Source organism: Chaetura pelagica, unplaced genomic scaffold (genome assembly GCF_000747805.2).
Source record: "Chaetura pelagica isolate M959 unplaced genomic scaffold, ChaPel_1.0 scaffold630, whole genome shotgun sequence".
NCBI classification, from domain to species: Eukaryota; Metazoa; Chordata; class Aves; order Apodiformes; family Apodidae; genus Chaetura; species Chaetura pelagica.
Window position 1 is genome coordinate 35,745 of NW_009951855.1, and position 21,876 is coordinate 57,620.

The following is a 21,876-nucleotide window of genomic DNA, read 5'->3' on the forward strand; positions in this document are numbered from 1 at the left end:
CAGAGCCCCGGCATGGGGGAAGGACAAAGCTGCCAGCCTAGACATGCTCAGGTGCATAAGCCCATGTGCTTCCAGGGACATATTTCACTGTCCTGACTATAGGAATGTCACCTGCAAAATAAGGAGCAGATGGTGCAAAAACACACAATTCACAGGGTGTGGGTCCCCCCTGGTGCCATGGTTATTTGGTAGTAATTAGTCCTGGAGCAGAGAGTTTCAGAAGTGAAGTAAACTTTTACATTAAAAAAACCTGATTTTCCTAAAAGCTCAGTGCTTTCCATGTCCCTGGGTCCCTGTGTCTTTGGTCCTGTACCCACCACGGGTAAGCAAAGCCAGCTGGAGAGATGGTTCTCTCCAGCTTCCTGGAGCTCTGCTAAATGTCCTCACACTCGCCCACCTTCTCAACCCCAACTTCATCCTTCCCCTCCTCCTTCCCATCATTGCCACTGCTCTCTGAAGGGTACTTTAGTTTTAACCACTGTGAAAGCTCAAGCAGTGGATTTTCAATATAAGACAAGAAATTTGTGTAAATCCACATAATCTCTCATCCCCTGAGGAACCAGTCCTGGGTTCCCATCCCCATCCCTAGGAATTCCATTGCTATGTAAGTGTGCGGGTCAGCAGCCCCACGTGAAAGGGGGATGGGACCGCGGGAGAGGAGGGCCACAGCTGGAAAGGGCTGCCTCTGCTCCAGAGTGCAGGTCTCCAGGGACCAGTGCTCTCCTCCTAGCCCTCAGAGGATGCTTTTTCAGCATTAATCACGAAGCTGGAGAGGTTGACACAATGATCTTTGCCATCACGGATGACTGGAGTGATGCTAAATCGCTTTGCCTGCTCTGTTGCCTCGGTGAGGCTGCCAGGAGCAGCAGCTGTGGCAATTTCTCTGCCTCTTGTCAAGGCAGGGCCTCTCAGGAAGGGAATCACCATACAAGTTGTTCTCATGCCCATCTCACCTCGACCCCTGACCCCCACACGGAGAGTCATGCAGGTAAATAGCCTGTTTGTAACATGGGTCTTTGTTAGGCTGCTTGCAGGGAAAATAAGGCCTAACCTAGATCACAGCCCTGAGACAACAAATGAGAGGTTGTTTCTTGTGATGATAGATCATCCTCCATGGCTAACTCACAGCTGAGAGCCTGGAGAGCTCCTCCATCCAGGTAGACATTCCCAACCCACCTTGATGGCTTTATCTCCTGGGCCACCAATCACTTGAGTACTTGCTCTTCTGCAGCAGGGACGTTCAGCAGAGACTTGTTGTTCCCAAGCTTCTCACACATGTCCTCACCCGTAACAGGTCCTGTGATGAAACCCTTGTGTGAAAAAACCAGAGACAGAGCAGGACCTCCTGAACTCTGCTGTGACAGCTGGTGCCCACAGCACATGGGAGCTCTTGGTCTGCTGAGTCCAGGTCAACCCCCCCAGAGCCCTTTCCTCTTATTATTCAGCTCCACAAGCCTTCCTCCCAGGATCACAGGCATCTCCAGCTGCTCTTCCACAGCTTGTTTGTCACCAGGACAAACTCAAGACATGTGTCACATTAATACCTCTGGGAAGAAAATGGCACGGTAGAATAAATGCCCCCCATCCCTTCCTACCTCCTTGAACAACCTTGTCTTTCTACAACGCCTCCAGCTCCCAGGCTTCATGGAATATATTTCATGATGAGCTAAGCTCAGCCTCACACCAACTCTTTGCAGCTGATAAAGCTGAAAAGGGATGCTGAAGAACCTAACCTTGCTGAACTTGCACAGATAAGGTCACCAGGAGCCTGGAGCAGAGCTGGGATGCAACCACCTGATTCCCAGACAAAACAGTCCTTCCCTCAATACCAATGGGGAGTTGATGTCAGGCTTCCCATCCTCATTTAGAAGGCAAGGAAGGCCAGCAAAGAGGAAGATCAAGTGGGTTTCAGCCTGGTTTGCTGATGAGGAACAGATAAGATGTTTGTGGCATCTATCAGCATGTTGCCAGGACAGCACATCAGCAAATCTGACAAAAGAAAGCAAGTTTACAGGACAGGAGGATCTTCCAAGCTTTCAGTTAAGTGCAGCCAACAGTGGAGAGAGACTGTTTGACCTCGTGCTCAGGGATGCCCCAGCTTGCCTCAGGTGACACGGATCCCTCCTGGGCTCTCTGCTGCAGGACACTCACCCACAGGCCACCACTCACTTTTGGTTCACTGCTCTTCCTTCCCCTGCCCTGGGGACAGATGTCCTTGTGTTTTAAAAGCAAGCCAGAGCCCAGGACAAGCACCTTTCTGAATTGTTTATAAAAGAACAAGAGACGTTCCTCTGCAGGCTCCAGCAAAGTCCCCTTCGAACCCCCACGTTCAAGAGCTGGCACTTCTACCCCAAAGAGCTGGCAGTCCTGCGAGGCAAAGAGTGAGCAGCCCTGACGAGTCCCAGCCTGATGGGGACTCCTGCTGGTGAGCTCGGCTAAGGGAGTCCCAGAGGCACCAGCCACCGCTCGGCGGCAGCGGGAACAACTCGCCCGAGGAAATCCCCAGCGCAGGCAAACAGCTCTGGCGGGCAGAAGGCAAAGGGAGAAAGACGGGCAGGCTGCCTGCAAAGCAGGAGGGGGTGGAAACGCAGGCAGAGGCCAGTGGAAGGTAAGGAAAGTGAACGAGTGGCACCAGGCAAATTCATCGGGGACCACAGGACAGCTCCAGACACCCTCGAGCCAGGACACGTTTTGGCAGCTGCATGTACTGACTGTCCTCTCCAGCCCCACTGCCCAGAGCCAGCAGGGGGAGGTGAGGTGGGGCTGGGCACCTGCCTTTCCGCTGTGGCCTTCATCCCTTCCTCCTCCTCTTCGGCCCACCAGGGACCCCAGCGCAGGGTCCCAGGGGCTCATTCCCCAGGTCTGGATAGGAGAGCACCTGCTGAGCGCGCCGCGGTGTGCGGGGAGGCGATGGCTGGTGATGCTGGCAGGGACACTTGCTGAACACCTGAGTGCCAGCCCTTCTGCTGGCACTGGTGGCAGCAGGGGAGGGGAGCAGCTGCTTCCAGTGACCTTTGCAGTCTGGCAACTGTTCCTCCACCAGCACAGGATTGTGATTTTGACTGTGCAGATCAATCAGATGAATCTGAAGCGAGTTAGGTGATGACAGAACCCAGTCTGACTCTGCCCTTCACTAAGCCTGTGGCTTTCCAGGTCCTGTACACTCCCAGAGGTGCTGCATGAGCTGGGAAAGCTCCAGATATGCACCATGCTGTTCAGCTTTCCAGGACTTTCCCTGCCAGGGAGCTATCTCCCCCTCTCCTCTTGCCTGGGTACCCCAAAGCATGTGCAGTCCTGCAGAACATGAGCGATGGCAGCACATCAGCCAATGCTGAAGCCACCAGAGCTGCCCCCAATCCTCAACAGTGCCTCCTGAGATCTGGAGGACACCATTGTGCCATCCCACAAGCTCTGGGTACTTGAGGGATGAGGAGGACTTTGGGGAAGCATCTCTGCACCTCTGTCCCCATCCACCCTTCCCCAAGCAGCTGCAGCTCATCATGGGCAGGGAATAGACTGTGCAACTGCAGCCCTGTCCCAGGAAAGCTACTAGGTCTAGGCCTGCAAGGGGGGAGGGTTTTGGGTGCTGGTCCTGTGCCCCATGGCAGAGTATAAAGCCAGAGCTGAGCCAATTATACAGGTCCCAGAGTATCTCCTAACAGGAGGCACAACTTTGCAAGTGCACTGGTGGCAGACACAGACAAGGGCTTCTTGGAGAGGCAGGAACTAAGCAATGGAGGGACAAGTGAACACAGCACCTGGAGATACATGTGAGAGAGGAGAAAGATGCAAGAGAAGAGAAGAGCTGATGTCTGTGCCCCTCCACTGCGAGCTCATGGCATTGGGCAGCTCCTGCAGCTTCTGCAGCTGCTCCTGCTTTGCGTATCTCCTGAACCACTCAGCAGAGAAGTCCAGGAGCAAGTTTTCTCTGACACTGACCTCTTGATAAGCTTTTGCTAACTCATGGTCTTGTTACTGTACTGCTGGGCAGACTTTACCCCAAGCTGTGAGTCTGCACAGCATGAAAAGCAGAGCAGCTGGCCACAGCAGATGATAGATATCTACCTTTCTGCATGTCAAGGAGGTGCCATCAGCTCCCGGCAGAAATAAACCCCAGGGGAGCAGCTGAGAGTAACAGGCCATTCAGCAGCAGGGAGAAAACACTGGTGTCCACAGTGGGAAGCAGGCCACGGTTTCTCTCCCTCCAGCCTTCCCAGGGTGGAAGCAGGAACAGAGACTGTCAACAAATGCAAAAAGGCAGTGGATGGCTGTGAGCAGTCACAGTGCATCCTCTCCATCCCCAGGGGGCTAAGACACCCCTTCGGGTTTCATCTGAACAGCAATAGCCCCCAGCATCATGCACAGGGACTGTGAAGCCTGTCCTTGACCTCCAAGCAGCTCTTTGGCCTCAGGATCCACCCCACACAGCTGCAAAGGGATATGAATATTGTAACAGTTTTAAATATACCAGGATATCTTCTGATTTGTGGTGTGTGGAAGGAGGGGGAGCAGAAGCAGAAGTTTCCAGGGGTCCTACGCCAGGAACACATGTTCATCTACAAGTCATCACTATGACAAGTAGCCAGAGTCAGGGACACAGACCCATTACTAACCTGCTCTCACAGTTGGACTCAGCCCTGTCACTCCCCTTCATCCCTGCAGGGCTGTTATAAATCCTGACATTAGCAGAAGATGAACAGGGAAAACCATCCGTCTTTGGAGTGAGCACCTGGTGGACATCATACAAGCCACAAAAAAAAAAAAAAATCACCCCAATTACTCAGTCTCTCCAGAAGCTCCCAGGCTTCCTTCCAGTCTCTCAGATCCTTTGAAATGCAAAGCCACATTTGTGTCATTTAACTTGAGTTCAGCCTCAGACCAGCACAGCCCTGCTGAGCTTTAGGAGGAACAAAGCCAGGCAAAATGTAGACCTGCAAAATCCAGTTGCCAGTGGCCTGGAAGACAAGCACACCCTAGTCCCCACCAGTGACTCCATTTTGTGGCCCCAGTGCAACTGGTTTGGTACCCCAGTGCCAGAGGAGACAGCCTGCAAGTCTATCCTCTCTCCCTGCTGCCTCAGGACTCCCAGCCCTCTTGGAGCAGCTGGCAGCAAGCACCCCTTGGATGCTGCCTTGGTGAAGCTGGAGTGGAGCTCAGGCTCTCTGCTGCAGCTGGGCTGCTCTCACAATCCTGAAAGCCTCTGAAAGCCTTCCTCAGCTTCCCTGCTGCACACAGGCCAGTGGACCCACATTTTGATCTTACTGCTTGCCCTGGATGGAACTAGGGAAGCAGCACAGGAAGACCAGACATCCTTCCCAGGCTGCAGATCTCCATCAGATGCCTTGGGACACTTCTAACCTGGATTCATCCCTGCCAGCTCCAGGCATGGGTGCTGGAGCTACAAACTGGCAACATGCCTATTAAAGGCTCCAATTTTTGCCAGTTTGGCTGTAAAGGCTCCAATTTTCCCTGCTTTGGCTGAAGCAGAGAGGCTGGAATAAGATGACACATGCTGGAAAAGAAACAGGACATAAGGAGACCTGAAGCTGAGGGCTCCCAAGCACTCTCCAAAAGCCTGAAAGCCAAGAATTAAGCACAGCTTGACCTTCCTCTTTCAAGGAGCTCACAGATCAGGCTGCAAGCTGCTCCAGAGCCCTGCAAGAGCAGAGGCAGCTGGAGACCACAAAGATGAACCTGTTCCTGGCAAATCTAGAGTCAAAGAGGGCCAGGATTTGGCAGCATGATTTTCTGTAGCCTGTCAGGACAACCTAAGCTCAGCAGCAGGTGTCTGCTCCTTAAAGCTGGATAGGATGTACTGTGTGTACATGGGTCTACACTGAACCATGACATCTATCTGTGCCCTGCACCAGCTCCACAAAGGCTGAGAGTCCCTAGGGGTGTGGGCAGAGGACCAGACAACAGCATCAACAGAGGAAAAGCACACACTGAGCCCATGAAAGCCTCCCCAAAACGTGAGCAGCAATGCAGACCTTTGCATCTGCCACGGTCGCAAGGACTGGTGGCTTGGGACACCGAGAGCCTGCTGCCCTTGCCTGACACCACCAGTGCCCAGCAGCACCAACGCAAACAGCATCCAAAGAGCAGTGGCTGCTGCAGGCAGGCAGAGGCAGCAGGGTTTTGTATATATGTGCTATATCCCAGTCAAAAGAATGGACCCTGAGGGCCTTGCAGTGTGCCCCCCTGCCTCAGAGCCAACACCTGGGCTCAGGCACCTCCCTGGTGCTGCGGCCAGGGATGCAGCCCCAAGCCAGCGCCTTCGGCACGTAAGCTCTCAGCATGGGAAGGAGCAAGAACTGATTCTGTTCTTTCATCCCTGTGATCTGATTACCACCCAGCCTCACAATTCATCCATCCATGTTTTGACTCAGTGCAGAAGAGAAATGTTTTCATACTCCTGCCCTTCCCAAAGCAGGGTCTTTCCTACCATTGTATACCTAACTAGAATCTAAAAAGTGCAAGTTAGTCATAGCACAATGGTCTCTTTTCTGGAGGTAAAAATGCTTTCAAATGTATTATCTCCCTGCTCCACAGATTTCAAAGTGGGAGCTTCACAGCCAGGGAAACTGGGCCAGCAGCATTTGCTGGAAAAGATCAGTATTTCTAAGACACTGTTTCACATTTGATCAGGTTCATTTTGCTGTTTCTCAAGCCTGGCACAGCTGGCAAGGTCTGGCTCAGAGGAAAGAACCAGCCCAGAAAAAACTCATTAGGAGCCTACTAAAAGAATTGCAGGGAGGAAGATCAATCTTATCCTCAAATTAATTGACTGGCTGGCAAGGAGGGAAGATCCCAAGGTTTGGGACAGTGTCACTGCTTGAGGGACCTGGACCTGTCTCCAATGCCTGACAAAGAAAACCTTCTGAGCCAAATGCATCCTCTGGGATTCTCTATAAATACATCTGGGGAAAGCACACGTACAGATTGAGTAGATAAGACATCTGACAGAAAAGCATTGTAGTATTTTACTCTCCCTCCTTGCCCAAGGCAAACCATTTCAGTTCTTCCTCTCCCTTGGACAAGTGCATGAAACATCCCTGCTTCCTCCGTGATCATTAATCCTGGCTGCAAAGGCTGGGGGGAGCAAATCTTTGTCTGAGCAGATACATCTCTGTGGCAATTTTGCGAGGTTGGGGAAGTCATTACAAAGCTGCAAGCCCCAGCATTCCAAACCAGCAGCTGGGAGAATGAGGTGGCTCCTCACTCCCTCCCCGGATGAAAATGTGCTGAGCAGGACCACAGGCTGGCGGGCAGCACTGGGCTGGGCTTTTGGCCATCAGGGATGCCCACATGATTTGTCTTGCATGGGAAGGCAGGCTCTTGCATGGGAAGTTTGCTTGCCTTCCAGGAGCTGCCTTTGGAAGTGCTCCTGAAAAAGAAGCTGGGATGGTAACAGGATAAAAACGTTGGGCATCACAGGAAAGCACCCACAGGGCAGAGACCTGGTGCTGAGCTGCCAGCTGGAACAGCCTCCCAAGGGACATGGCAGAGTCCACATCACTGAAGGCTTTCAAGATGCAATTGGGTGTTAGATAACCTCATCCAGGCTCCCCTTCCCATGAAAGGCTAGACCAGACAATCTTTCCAAGTCCCTTCCAACCTGGGCTGTTCCCATTCTGTCATCAGTTTGAACTGGGGAGGTCACAGTGGCTGGGAGTCTGCATCCCACCCCAGCCCCTTCCCCAGGACCAGGACTCCTCTGCCTGCTGCTGGGCCAGACGCTTGCATGGAACCAATAAAAATTGGGGAAAAAAAACGGGTGATTTCATACATGAGCTGCAGAGGCAGGGAAGGAGTCTCTGTAACCACCAGAGCTCAAAGCTGGCCAGAAAACCTCTTTTCTGCACAAAGCAGTGATGCCACCAAAGCTGTGGTTTTTTCACACCTGCCTCTGTGCAACCAAAGAGTAGAGCTGAAACAGAAGTCACATGCTTGCAAGAGGGAAGGTGCTTGCAAGCACGAGGCAGTAGAGCAGCAGGGATGGCACCAGCACAAGTCAGAGGCCATGCCAGCTCACCAGGGTAGTGCCCAGCACTAAGGCACTGCTCACCTGCCTGCTCACAAGGATCAGGGAAAAACTAACAGTAGATGCCAAACTCCTCCTGGAGAAGCTGGAATGTGGGAAAGCCTGTTGCAAGCGGCAGGAGACATGAGGCAGAGCCCCAGATGCCCGTATAGGAGCTGCCTTTGGAAGTGCTCCTGAAAAAGAAGCTGGGATGGTAACAGGATAAAAACGTTGGGCATCACAGGAAAGCACCCACAGGGCAGAGACCTGGTGCTGAGCTGCCAGCTGGAACAGCCTCCCAAGGGACATGGCAGAGTCCACATCACTGAAGGCTTTCAAGATGCAATTGGGTGTTAGATAACCTCATCCAGGCTCCCCTTCCCATGAAAGGCTAGACCGGACAATCTTTCCAAGTCCCTTCCAACCTGGGCTGTTCCCATTCTGTCATCAGTTTGAACTGGGGAGGTCACAGTGGCTGGGAGTCTGCATCCCACCCCAGCCCCTTCCCCAGGACCAGGACTCCTCTGCCTGCTGCTGGGCCAGACGCTTGCATGGAACCAATAAAAATTGGGGAAAAAAAACGGGTGATTTCATACATGAGCTGCAGAGGCAGGGAAGGAGTCTCTGTAACCACCAGAGCTCAAAGCTGGCCAGAAAACCTCTTTTCTGCACAAAGCAGTGATGCCACCAAAGCTGTGGTTTTTTCACACCTGCCTCTGTGCAACCAAAGAGTAGAGCTGAAACAGAAGTCACATGCTTGCAAGAGGGAAGGTGCTTGCAAGCACGAGGCAGTAGAGCAGCAGGGATGGCACCAGCACAAGTCAGAGGCCATGCCAGCTCACCAGGGTAGTGCCCAGCACTAAGGCACTGCTCACCTGCCTGCTCACAAGGATCAGGGAAAAACTAACAGTAGATGCCAAACTCCTCCTGGAGAAGCTGGAATGTGGGAAAGCCTGTTGCAAGCGGCAGGAGACATGAGGCAGAGCCCCAGATGCCCGTATTGTTCATCAGCAGTGCAGCGGGAGCGCGTTCCCTGCAGACATGGGTCAAACGGACCTGCCCCGCTGCACGGGCCCAGCCCGAGCCAGGGCCAAAGGTCCCTGTAGCGTTAAACAACATTGCCCACCACAAACCCCTTCCATCTGGCCCTGCTCCTGGCCCAACCTCATGGGCATCCCACCCACTCCATGCTGAAGATGAGGTCACTCATGCTCGCAGGACTGAAACTTCTTCAGGATGTTTTGATGCTAAAAATATTTAGTAAATAGAAGTCGCTGCAAACACAGAAACTGATCTGATGTGACAAGCAGTTGGGGGCTGCCAACCAGCAGCGAGCAGGAGGGCTGGCTGGAGAGGGACTGCTGGAAACCAGCTGTCAGTGCGGGTCAGCGGAGATGGATGTGCCTGCAAAGGTGCCCAACCCACACAGAGACACCTCGGGGTCCCTCTCCAGTTCCTGCCATTGTGTGTTACCCTCCAGAGAGCTTGGGCTGGCACATCATGGTGCCCACCTCTCCTGCCCAGCCTGAGATCAAGAGATTTGCTGGCACACACCAGCCAATGGTGCTTTCCAGTGCAGCCAGCCAACCTACCCCAGCACTCATCCCCAGTATCAACCTCAGGCTGGTGGGGAATCTGGGATGGGAAGGAAGAGACTCACGGCTTGCTGGGACTCCCATCCTTAAACGGTCTTTGAAACTGATCTGATGTGACAAGCAGTTGGGGGCTGCCAACCAGCAGCGAGCAGGAGGGCTGGCTGGAGAGGGACTGCTGGAAACCAGCTGTCAGTGCGGGTCAGCGGAGATGGATGTGCCTGCAAAGGTGCCCAACCCACACAGAGACACCTCGGGGTCCCTCTCCAGTTCCTGCCATTGTGTGTTACCCTCCAGAGAGCTTGGGCTGGCACATCATGGTGCCCACCTCTCCTGCCCAGCCTGAGATCAAGAGATTTGCTGGCACACACCAGCCAATGGTGCTTTCCAGTGCAGCCAGCCAACCTACCCCAGCACTCATCCCCAGTATCAACCTCAGGCTGGTGGGGAATCTGGGATGGGAAGGAAGAGACTCACGGCTTGCCGGGACTCCCATCCTTAAACGGGCTTTCCCTAAAATAAGGTAAGGCCAAAATCTCATCTACTTACATCACCTCTTTTACTGGCAACAGAAACAGGGCGAGTAAAGCCTAAGTGAGAGGAGGGAGTGTGATGGACTCAACACACACCATCACATGCCCCAACGGGCACCAGCCCCTAGGCACCAGGAACACTGGCCCAAAGCCATGTCTGACTCCCAACACATCCCTAAGTCTAACAGGGTTCCTAAAGGAGGAGACTCAATCCACTGTGTAGCATTTATGGATGTTGAGTGACAGGTGACAAAGACAACACTGTTGAGGGCTTCTTTGGCCATAGGATAAAGAAAGCCAGAGCAGCCTTTGAGCTGGGTTTTGTTTTAGAGGGGAAAATAAGCAGGATGGATCTTTTTTCTTCCCCTTCATTTCCAAACCCTGCTACTGGGTGTCTGTTACCACTAGGGCCAAACCAAAGAGGTGGCTTGTCATCAATCCCCCATTCTGAGTCAGATCATACTGCTGAGTTAAAAAAAATGACAAAAGAAAAAAAAAAAAATCTGGAAAGGAAAAATCTCTCACCCTCCACCAGGAACCTCTCTGCAATGTCCACTCCAGGGTTTCTGGAGTGAACATCACCCACTGGAGATGCTACTAGGTGGCTACACCCACACTGGAAGTACCTGAGGGACAAGAGCTGGGGACAACCCCAGCCTGCTGCTGAAGCCACTGGATACACAACTGGGCACTGGGGGCTGGCAGGTCCACCTGCAGTGTGGCCATGTGTTACCCAACCTTCAGCCTTACCTACGCAAACACATGCAAGGGCTCCCAGAAAACTTCCCCCAGAGTCTATATCTGTAATCCAAGCCCCTGCCAGCCGAGGGCCCAGCAGCCTGTCACACTGTCAGGTCTGGTCTCATCTCTGCCATCAATACGAGCTAGATATGTCAGATCCTCTATGATTCTCAGCAGCTTTTTTTCCCCCATTTTCATTTGATGCATCAGGATCACTTCACAGCAGGTAAGTCCTCCTGGGAACCCGCAGACCTATATTCAAGCACACATGGGTCATCCCAGCTAGCCAGGTAGCCAAGGCACCACCTCTCTCCCCAGCACCCTTCACCCTTTTCAAGGCATCCACAAACCCATCCCCATGGTCACCTTGGGGCATGGAAAAAGGGAAAGTAGGGGGATGGAGATCTGTTTCCCAGAAAGCCACAGGCATATTGAGCAGTGGCTCACTCATGCCAAGAGGAAGAAAGTCATCTGAATGAGTCCTTCTAGGCCCACACGATGAGACATTGAGGGCAGCAAAGTCCCAGGCTGGTGGTGATAAGTTCTAAATAAAGGTATCCGGCTCCTCCTCCTCCATGGGGAGATGGATATGGAACTTTGAGTAGCCAGGGATCAGTTAGGGCTCCACCTCAGGCAGTGGTCTGCAGCCTGTGGTTTGCAGAGCTAACAGGAGACCAAAGAAGTTCTTGAGGACAAGCAAAGTTATGGCTGAGGAACAGCACTGGCAGAGAGAGCTGGGTATCTACAGTACTTCTGAGACCCCTGGAGGAAAACCTTGAGTAGGAGCTGATCAGCTGGAGCTGCCACTGTGACTGGGTCTCTCACACACCCAGCAGCCTGGATGACTCACACAGGACAAGCTGGTATTTAAAAAGGCTTCATTCACAGAGATCAAAATAAACAAACTAAATCAGTCAGGAGAAAGAGTTGAAGTGGAAAAACATCCCAATAATTGGGTCCTCTTTGCAAATGTTTTACCAGCTGTCAACCTCTGACCCCAGCCCCTAAACACTGCCAAGCAAAAAGACAGCTTCACGGTTTCTCCTGTAAAACACAAACGGACAGGATCAGAGCTCCACAGACCTTCACCTGTAACAACTGGGAAAACCTCAGTGGTGCTGCGAAGAAGAGAGGAGAGTTTGGCAACTGTTTCTGTAGTGGATTTAGGACAAAGCCAGAGAAGGCAGGCAGAGGATGTGGATGAAGTGTTTGCTCTTCCACGGAAGATAAAACACATGGTTCACAGGTCCAGATAGCAGACATTTAAAACATGCCAAAGTCCTGGCTGACAAGCTGTCCACACCTCAAAGGGTGATGATGTCTGGCCAGCTGGAGATGCTACAAAGCCCCAGGAGAGACAGCAGCCTGTACCTGCCAATATTCAAATGGGTAAATGGCTGACTGGGGTAAGCACAGGCTGGTCAGGTGAAGACAGAGGCAGGGCAACTAAATGGATGGCTGCAGCCAGACCAGATCACCAGGAAGCAAAGGAGACTGGGATAATTAATTCCAACTAACACACATTTACAGCTGTCAGATCCTGTTGGCAAATGTGATCTACTTTTGTGGGAATTGCAGGCTCGACCGATAAATCAACCAGCACCCATGCCACTCATTCAAACTCTGAGATGATGTTTTTTAATCAAGAAACTACAACTCCATTAAAGGGCAGTGGCACACGTTTGAGGCCACTGTTGGCTGGCTCCAAATAAGCCTATGGCCCAGGGGTCCACCGAAGGGAACAAGATCTCCACCAGAGACCTGTGCACCACAGCAAACAGACCACTGATGAAATAAAGTATCCATTTGTGCTACTGACAAGTTAGAGGCTTACAGGGGAATAACCTGCTTCCAGAGCTATCAGAAAGGATTCCCACCAGGGAAGAGCTTTGCAGGAGCTCTACTTTGCACCTGGGAGCAGGGACTGCCGGGTTTGACTGGCAGCCCTGGGACAGCAGCGCATACCTGCCCTGCAGCAGGGAGAGTTAACAGCAGGAGCTATTAGGGAAGAAATGCTTCCAAGGGACACTTAAATAACCCCAGCCCATGCCTTAAATAACCGACACTTGGAACAACGAGCCAGCAGGCTCCCCTGGGTTTCTCCAAAGGCAATTCCAGCCAGCAAGTCACTGCTGCTGCCAGCCTGCGTTCCCAGGGGAAGGATGTCATCTTACCTGCCAGGGACAGCTGCAGCCATTTCCCCACAGTTCCCAAAAGCCGTGGCTACACCCAAGGAGTCACAGAAATGCCACCTCCTGAGCCCCACAAGAGCCAGGGCATGAACCTACATGCTGCAAGGGCAGCCAGATTGCAACACCATCTCCCCTTCCATCTCCAGCAAAAGAAGACTCCACCATCCTGTTTATTTTTTCTAATTATTGTTATGAATTTTCTTTTTCATTTTCCCTTTCCCTCCCAAAGTAGCAGCAGAGTGGGACACACTGAGCCCAGGTGGCTGAAAGCTGGCACCACTGTACCAGCATTGCTCGGGAAACCTGAGCTACAAGCAGTCCCAGCAGCTTGTGCTTCAACTCCAGCATTGCACCAGTGAGTCCAGAGGGAGCCACCTTCCTCCTCTGCACCCACCAGCCTTCAGTCTCAGAAGCCAGATGTCCCCAACAGTTAACCTCAGGGGATGTCATAGGAAGGGTGCTGGAGGGACACCCACCATGGGATTTCCTCCAGCTCTGCTCCAGAGTCCCCCAGTGCCTCTCACAGTCCTGCTCCCATCAGCCAGTCCCCAAACACTCAGCTCACTCGTCCCCTCCAGTCCCCTTCTCCTCCCCTATTTCTCAGCATCTCCAAAGCTTTCTCCACCCTCCTTCCCCACCTTCCACCCCTCTCCCTGCTTCCTCCACCTTCATCTCCGTCCCCTGCTTTCCCACAAACTCCTTCCTATGACTAGGCAGCCACACCATCCTCCCTCTACTTCAGCTAATTCCCTCTCTCCAAGGAAGCTGGCATTTCATCTCTGCCACTGATCCCCTTTTCATGCCTCCTGGCTTTTGCCATCCCACCCCTTCTCTCCCTGCTGCCACAGGGACTGGGAGGCAGGGGGGACCCACACTCAGCACGCCTGACCCCAGGCTCTCATTAACAGCGCCCTTCTCAAAGCCAGCACAGCGTGAAATAAATAAATAAATAAATAAATAAAGCAAATCTCTGTCTCACTGCTGTCTAGGGTTGCTTAAGGGAGCCGGGCGCTGGGGGTGGGATGAAGGATGCTATTTGGAGAAGCTGTCTCCATGGCAACCCCCATTCTCACCACCGAGCGGGCACAGGTCACCTGTTTCCATGAAAGTTTCTCCCCCTCCCTCCCCATCCCTTCACCCTGGGAAGTGCCAGCTCAGCCCCAGGGGTGTAGGCAGTCTGGCAGAAGTGTCAGGAACGCTGCTAGTGTGGCTGCAACAGCCTCCAAAGCCCCCAAGCCATGCTGGAGGAAGCCAGGGCATATCCACGTTTCAGGGCACCAGTGGCATCCACTCCCCTCAGCCCCACACTAACAAGGCAACGTCATCATCTCCCTGCCTGTGTCCCCACAGTCAGTTTAACATGGGCAGGGTGTCTGCAGGACTTGGGGACAGATGTGGGCAAACACCCTGACACAAGCACGAGCTGTTGGGACTGGGACAGAGATCAAAATTCATCCCCTCCCACCGCATGCAGCCCTGGGTGCTGAGTTTCCGTATGATTTCAGTTATTTATTTTAATTCACCACTGGCCACTCCCATTAAAGGCTGCCAGGTGCTCCCAGGACAACCCGCGGTTCCCTTTTTGGCTCTAACCACTCCATCCTTCCTGCAACAGACGTGCTTGCCGGGACCTTTCCCCACGCGAAGCAGCGTCAGCCCCGCGTCGCCCAGCGCTCCAGCAGCCAGCCTGGTGCTCCCGCCCACACCTCCCTGCCCTGCCCACCTGCAGGGCTGCCTTCACCCCCAGCACTAAGACAGCCGGCAGAGCTCCAGCAAGAGATGGAGGGAAGAGAACAAGGAACTGGTTCTGCTCTCCACCAGCTCTCTAGCACGGTGGGGGGACACCAGCACCGGCTGTCTCACCCACAGCCAGTGTTAACGCACCTTCTGCTGGTACCTGCAGGCAGCTGCCTGTGGCCAGGGCAGGCAAGAGGGTCAGCAAAGAGCCTCCAGCTGAAGTTCTGGGGTTGGCACCCGGGCAGCCATCCTGCAGCACAGAGTGGTGCTGGAGGGAATCACACGGTTCCCCCACAGGGCTGGGAGTTTTGCCAGGAAAAGCAAGTTTATAAATAGTGTGTTTCAATACGAACAAATGAAAGCGGCAGAATCTGACAGTCAGATAAGGAAGGAGATGAGCACCAGCCCCTCCCCAGCATCCTTCACCTCCAGGAAGGATGGTTCCTTTCCTTCATCACCCAGCTAGCCAGGATCATACTTGCCTGGAAATAAAGCCTGGATCTGGAGGTGTCTGTCAGATGTGCTATTTGGGAACACTGGTGCTGCAGCTGGTCTGACAGCCAGAGCCATGCAGCAGAGCTGGCTTCAAAGAGAGCAGAAGCTATGGGAATGGCCACCTGCTCTGCTCAGGGGTGAGGGCCAGCACAGCAAGGTACTCTGCAGGATGGAGATTAAAGGGCTAACAGAAAGTAGTGCTCCACAGCCAGCTGCCCACCCAGGACCAAGGGTCACAAATTCCAATGCACTGCTTGAAACTAGAGTTTTCATAAGCCCACAGGCCAGAAACTTTCTAACTTCTTCTCCCGCCCTTGCAGAAGACAGCTGCCCCATGGGTGAGGCTGGCACTTGGAACAGAAGCTTGATGTCACCGAGGCATTACACCGAAGGGGCACATACCTGCCAGATCCTAACAACAGGCAATACACTCAAGGGGAAAACCAGCTTTTATCTCTGTGTTAAGGAGAAGAGCAGCAAGTCATCAGATGAGAACTTGCTTCTCGTAAACACAAAACAGCAGAAATGACACCCCTGCGCCTAAGGAGAGAATGGAAGGACATGCCTGCTGGGGAACTACCTGCCAGATTGGAAAAGGAGATCTTGATGGTAGTGCCCAAGGGAAGACATCAAGAGATGACACGTCAGAGCAGCCAGATCAGCTGTCAGCAAGAGAAGCCTCTGACAGTTCACCAAACATGTGCAATGCTCTTCACGCCACACTTGCTTACCTTGATGTAGGTGTCAAGGGCTGGGTGGACACGGTTGACTGCTAAGTGGATGGACAACGGTGTGGTGAATGGGAAGGTCGCCATGACTACGTGGCTGGGAGCAGGGAAGGAGAAGATCTTGAAGCCATACTTCAGGAACCTCTTGATCTGCTCTTCTGACGGCTTTGCGTCCCCCTCACTCAGGATTCGGCCGATGGCAAAGCGGCACTTCTCCGGAGACACCTGGTTGAGGGGGACAGGCAGACAGCATCAGAAGAAGAGAAAGGCTGAAGACCAGCCAAAACCTCAATCTACTGAGCATGACTGTGCACACCAAACCAGGTGCCCCCTCCTAACCAAGACTGATCCAGTCCAAATCCATCCATGCTCCTCCTGGCCCAAGCTCACAGTCTGGTGGGGAAGGTACTGCTCCTCTCCTTGGAGGGCAGAGGGGCTTGCAGCAGAGAGCTAAACCTCACCAGACTGCTCACCAAAACCACTGCAGTGACAGCCACTGTAGAAAGTTTCTCTCCTGACCCCCTCACCAAAGATCCAACTGTTGAGACATGCTCGCCATTGTCCCCATCTGCAGGACATCCTGATGGCTCTGGAGAAGCTAAGAAGAGATGTGACCACAACCTGCCTGGCTTGTCTCTATCCCACCCCCAAGCAGGTCAACCTGCAGGGGCATCTGTCCCCAGCAGCCACCTGGACATGTGTCCCACCAGCCCAAGCCACCGGCACTAAGCTGGAGGGAAATCCAGAGGCTGCTGGGTCACTGCTAAGTGACCACACTCAGTCAGGTGCAGTTTCAGTCACATAAGACTTGCATGCAGTCACCAAGCAGTGTAGTAACATGAAAAGGAACATATCCCCTTCCCTTAAACACACTTTTGTTGTTGGATGGCAGGACCCTCCCGGCAGTGAAACAGGCAGATGTCAGGAAGGAAATAAAAGGAACACTGTCAGCAGCAGCCGCAGCCATCAGGCCCGGTTGCCTGACAGCTCGCTCTTGCCCTCCTGTGCTGCAAGAGGGAGCTGCAGATGGGGCTGTGCCCGGCATCGCTGCTGCGGAGCAGGGACTGAGAACGCCCACCCCAAGAAGAGCAAGAGGCAGCAGAAAAAGTCATTCATGGGAAAAGGCCCAGATGAAGCAAGGATAAGGGAAATCTAGATAAAATGCCTTTACACATGCAATCTCCATTTATGTAGTGAGCAAAGATAGTTTCATTCTCGTCCCCAGAGCAACTGTTGGAAGGACCTGAGCTGTGGAGCAGGCAGAACCACTCCGGACAGGAGCATTTGCTTCCTCCCTTCACCTTTTAACCTTATTTTTCTAGCACACAGCCCCGCAGGCACTTTCTCAAGGGCAGCAGCAAGGCAAATTTTCTTCCTCTCCTGCCTGGCAAAGCCCATCTCATAGGAAGGAAGGAAATACTCTGGTTAAAACCAGCCTTTCCTTAACAACTTAATCACTTCAGGGTGGCCAAGTGCTGATCAAAGCCTCTGCTCCCTCAAGCTCTCCAGTGGAGAAGTTTGAGAAACGGTTAAACCATTAATCTACAGCTTTGCCTATGAAGGCATCCAGAAAGTGTTTTGGCCTCATCCATCCAATGCTTGGGCACAGACTGGTGGCTGAGCACGGGACCACGTGGACTGCAGGCAAAAGGCCCTACACGTGCCCACAGCTAAATGTGAGCAGAAGCGCTTGGCTGGAGCTGAGCACAAACCCGCCTGCCACATCCAGTCCTTGCTGAGGAGTTATTTTTGTTCCTGCCAGAGGTGGGAGAAGGAGGGAGAAGTCCTCTGGGCTGCTAAATATTAAATAAAAGAGAAAAAGGGGGGAAAAAGTGCAAATTAATATTAATCTTGTCCATTAAAACACATAAAACATTACTGGCAGGGATTCAGGAGCAATCGTGGAGCATCCTTGTGTGAACACTCGAGAGCCAGGAGGCAGCAAGGAGCCCTGAGGATGCTGGGGATGGTGGCTGCCCTGAGGCCTGGCATAACCCCATGGCAGCCCACATGCTCCAGACAATGGGACTCCCCCTGGCCCCACTCCTGGCCAGGAGCTGGCACATGGTTGCCACCTTCCAGCTCCAGCAGCCCTGTCCTCTCTTCTCACAAGAGCCTCATTTGGCCATAAGCCCATCAGCACAGCAAATGCTTCTGCAGCACCTGCTGGTCATCAGCCTCTTGGTGCCACAGTGCCAGGGGCCAGAACCCTTAGGAGCTGGTGGTCAAGAGCCACTCGAGGGGGGGTGTCCAGCCAGAGCCAGCTGGCGCTCTGCCAGGGACGCGGCAGGACATAGAGGGCAGCCAGCACGTTCTGCTGCCTGATGACAAAAGCTCTATTTTTGGTGACAAGTCAACACCCACGGTGGGTGGCCAGCTCCGGGTGGAGCAGTCTCTCAAGAGGGTGCTTCACTGAGGTCAGGAGAGCACCGAGGAGGAAGAGGAGGAGGTCACCTCTTCTGGGCAGCATCCTCCCAGGGGAGAGGCAACCTGAGAGATGGACTCCACCCCACTGGACCTCCAGGAACAAGGAGCCTGCAGCACACACCATCTTCCACTCCCATGCTGTCATGGCCTCAGCAGCTGCAAGCACACAGGTACACCCCATGGGACACCAGGTTGCTCAGCACCTGAGCCAGCACAGCAGGCACGAGCACTGCAGCCTACAGCCAGGTGACCCACCCAACACTGGCCCCTTCTTTACTGGCCCAGAGGCAAGGCAGCCCTCTGCCCAAGGGTATCTATCCTCACTCCCAGCACCCTGCCTGACCTGGCCTGCATGTCAGTGATATGCCGATCTCTGCAGGAACCAATTGAGGAACACAAATCCACCTGGAAAAGGTCCCACCAGCACAACAGCTGCTCCAGCAGATCCAGGCCTGATGTTGTTGACAAGAAGAGGCTCCTGCCTGCTGCATCAGCACAGCAAATGCTTCTGCAGCACCTGCTGGTCATCAGCCTCTTGGTGCCACAGTGCCAGGGGCCAGAACCCTTAGGAGCTGGTGGTCAAGAGCCACTCGAGGGGGGGTGTCCAGCCAGAGCCAGCTGGCGCTCCGCCAGGGACGCGGCAGGACATAGAGGGCAGCCAGCACGTTCTGCTGCCTGATGACAAAAGCTCTATTTTTGGTGACAAGTCAACACCCACGGTGGGTGGCCAGCTCCGGGTGGAGCAGTCTCTCAAGAGGGTGCTTCACTGAGGTCAGGAGAGCACCGAGGAGGAAGAGGAGGAGGTCACCTCTTCTGGGCAGCATCCTCCCAGGGGAGAGGCAACCTGAGAGATGGACTCCACCCCACTGGACCTCCAGGAACAAGGAGCCTGCAGCACACACCATCTTCCACTCCCATGCTGTCATGGCCTCAGCAGCTGCAAGCACACAGGTACACCCCATGGGACACCAGGTTGCTCAGCACCTGAGCCAGCACAGCAGGCACGAGCACTGCAGCCTACAGCCAGGTGACCCACCCAACACTGGCCCCTTCTTTACTGGCCCAGAGGCAAGGCAGCCCTCTGCCCAAGGGTATCTATCCTCACTCCCAGCACCCTGCCTGACCTGGCCTGCATGTCAGTGATATGCCGATCTCTGCAGGAACCAATTGAGGAACACAAATCCACCTGGAAAAGGTCCCACCAGCACAACAGCTGCTCCAGCAGATCCAGGCCTGATGTTGTTGACAAGAAGAGGCTCCTGCCTGCTGCCAGAGGCACCACAGCTACGTACAGCACAGCCCCATGAAGCCCAAGCCACAGCAGTGCCTGCAGAGGCAGGAAGCTTAGGCTGATGCCACCTGCCCAATGTCACAGGCAAATACAGCCCTTCCAGAGAAGTGCAAAGTCTGCAGGGCTGCCTGCCAAGCCCTTGAGGGCAGGTTAGAATCCCAACACAAGAACCAATCAAGCTGGGAAAGAAGGCTTCCAGATCCAGTAGCACACTCCAGTCCAGACTGGGCATCAGTGGGACAACCAGGCAGAGGTCTCAAGTGTGCCCTGACCACAGCAGCCCAAGAGCTACCTCCACCAAACAAGACCTGAAGACACAAAAATCTCCCCTAGTTGTTGACACCAGGATGAGCTCTCCTTGTCCACCAGATGCCATTCAGCCATGCTGGTAGAGAAGGCCTTCCCCTACCTGACCACCTGACTGTGAAAGGAGAAGCAGCTGGCTTCCAAAACCCTGGATGGCCACCAGAGATACAGAGACAAGTTCTGCAGCCCCACTGTCTCCTTCAACTACAGGGTGAGGGCAAAGATGCAACACATGCAGGAAGGAGAGAAGAGACAGGACCAGAATGAGGAGGCAGCTTCACCCTGCACCGACACCCCAACTTTTCAGGGTCAGGTAGAAGCCACTCCGTCCCAGCCTCACCTGGTGCTGCCAGGGAAAGTGCTTCTCGTGCCAGCCACACAGAAGTCACCACAAACATCCTTATCAGTATCTGCAGGCGACAGCAGTACAAGCTTTCACTAGCCCATGCTTCGGCAAACAGAGGCAAGGCACACTGACCAAGCAGAAAAGGTCTGCAGGGCAACCACAGCCACATCCAAATCATGTCCCTGGAGCAGGGTGGTACCAAGCATGGACACTGAGCCCTTCCAACAGCATCAACTGCCCCTCTCTGCCCCCTGACACCGGGGGAAGAAGCAGCAGCACCAGGGTTCTCAGCCCCAGAAAAGGACTTCAACACAAGGACTCAAATGATGACCACTCTGACCATGTGGGCCCTAGCACATCAGGAACACCCTATGGCTCCCATCCCTCATGCATTCCAAACACAATACTGCTGGTGGACAAATGTGTTCAAGCACATCTAGTTGAACCCTGCCTCTGCCCAGCTCATCCTGGGGGACACAACCTCCTTTCCACTGAGGCCAGGAAGAAGAACTGCAGTGTCTCTTCTCTGCTTCCAATGATCCAGAAGGAAAAACTGGAAGGTAAAGAGAGGGCAGCTCATCACAGGATACAAAGAAACAAAGTTGTTGAGCACGCGAGGCTCCACTGAGCAGTCACCTTCAGTGTTTTCTCACCTCTGGTATCTTCCTGCCACAGTGCTCCAAGGAGACAGTCAGCACTGGCTATGCTGCCTCTAAGCAGGTCCAACCCTTGGAAGCACCACCTTGCAAGCAATTAAACACAGGCAGGTACTACACAGCCCATGAGGGCTCCTAAAGCAGGGGCAGTCAGTTCCCCAGCAGAAGCACTGGGTGAGAGCTACCAACCCAAGCACTGTGCCTCACACCAGCCTCCAACACACATGCCCAAGAACACGGCTGCTGGTCACCTCACTGTCCCTCCCCCATGGCATTCCTCCCCGGTCACACCAGCTACTGCAGAATTACAGGGGAGCCAGGCTGTCTGCCACTGACAAATGCCCACATGCTATTATCTGGAGAGCTCAGTGCCACCAAGCATCAGCAGCCAGGCTCCTCACCCCCCAGCAAGTTCTGATGCACTTCTGTTTGCTCCTTGTTCTGGACCGTACCTGGAGCAAGGTTAGATGGCTAGCAACCATCAGGCAGTGCACTCTCTGCTCACCTTTCAGCCCGATGAACACCATGAAGTAACTGTTTCATCAGACAAGGGCCGTCAGCACACACCACCTGAGGTTTCAGAAAGAACTCTCAGGGGATGTAAGGACTACAGGGAAGTTCAGAAATACATAAGAGTACGAGCATGTATGAGGACAAAGAGAGCTGAAAAGACCATCTGTTTTCAACCACATCTGTTTTCAACCACGGAGCTGCAAGTCCATAAGGAACCTCAGATGCACTTCCTGCTTCCCTCTCCTTGGGATCATGGCCATTGGCCTCTGCTCCATAACCAGATCCATCGCCCTGCT

The 21,876-nt window shown here is 53.6% G+C and overlaps 1 protein-coding gene across 1 annotated transcript in view; it reads right to left on the reverse strand.

Annotated features, from left to right (window-relative positions):
• The window catches only part of TEX264 (testis expressed 264), a 37,546-nt gene that overhangs the window by 14,755 nt on the left and 915 nt on the right, over positions 1–21,876 (reverse strand). The window contains exon 2 of the mRNA XM_009993245.1: positions 16,045–16,266. Coding sequence (XP_009991547.1) covers positions 16,045–16,266 — 222 coding nt within the window. The remainder of the gene's footprint in view (positions 1–16,044; positions 16,267–21,876) is intronic.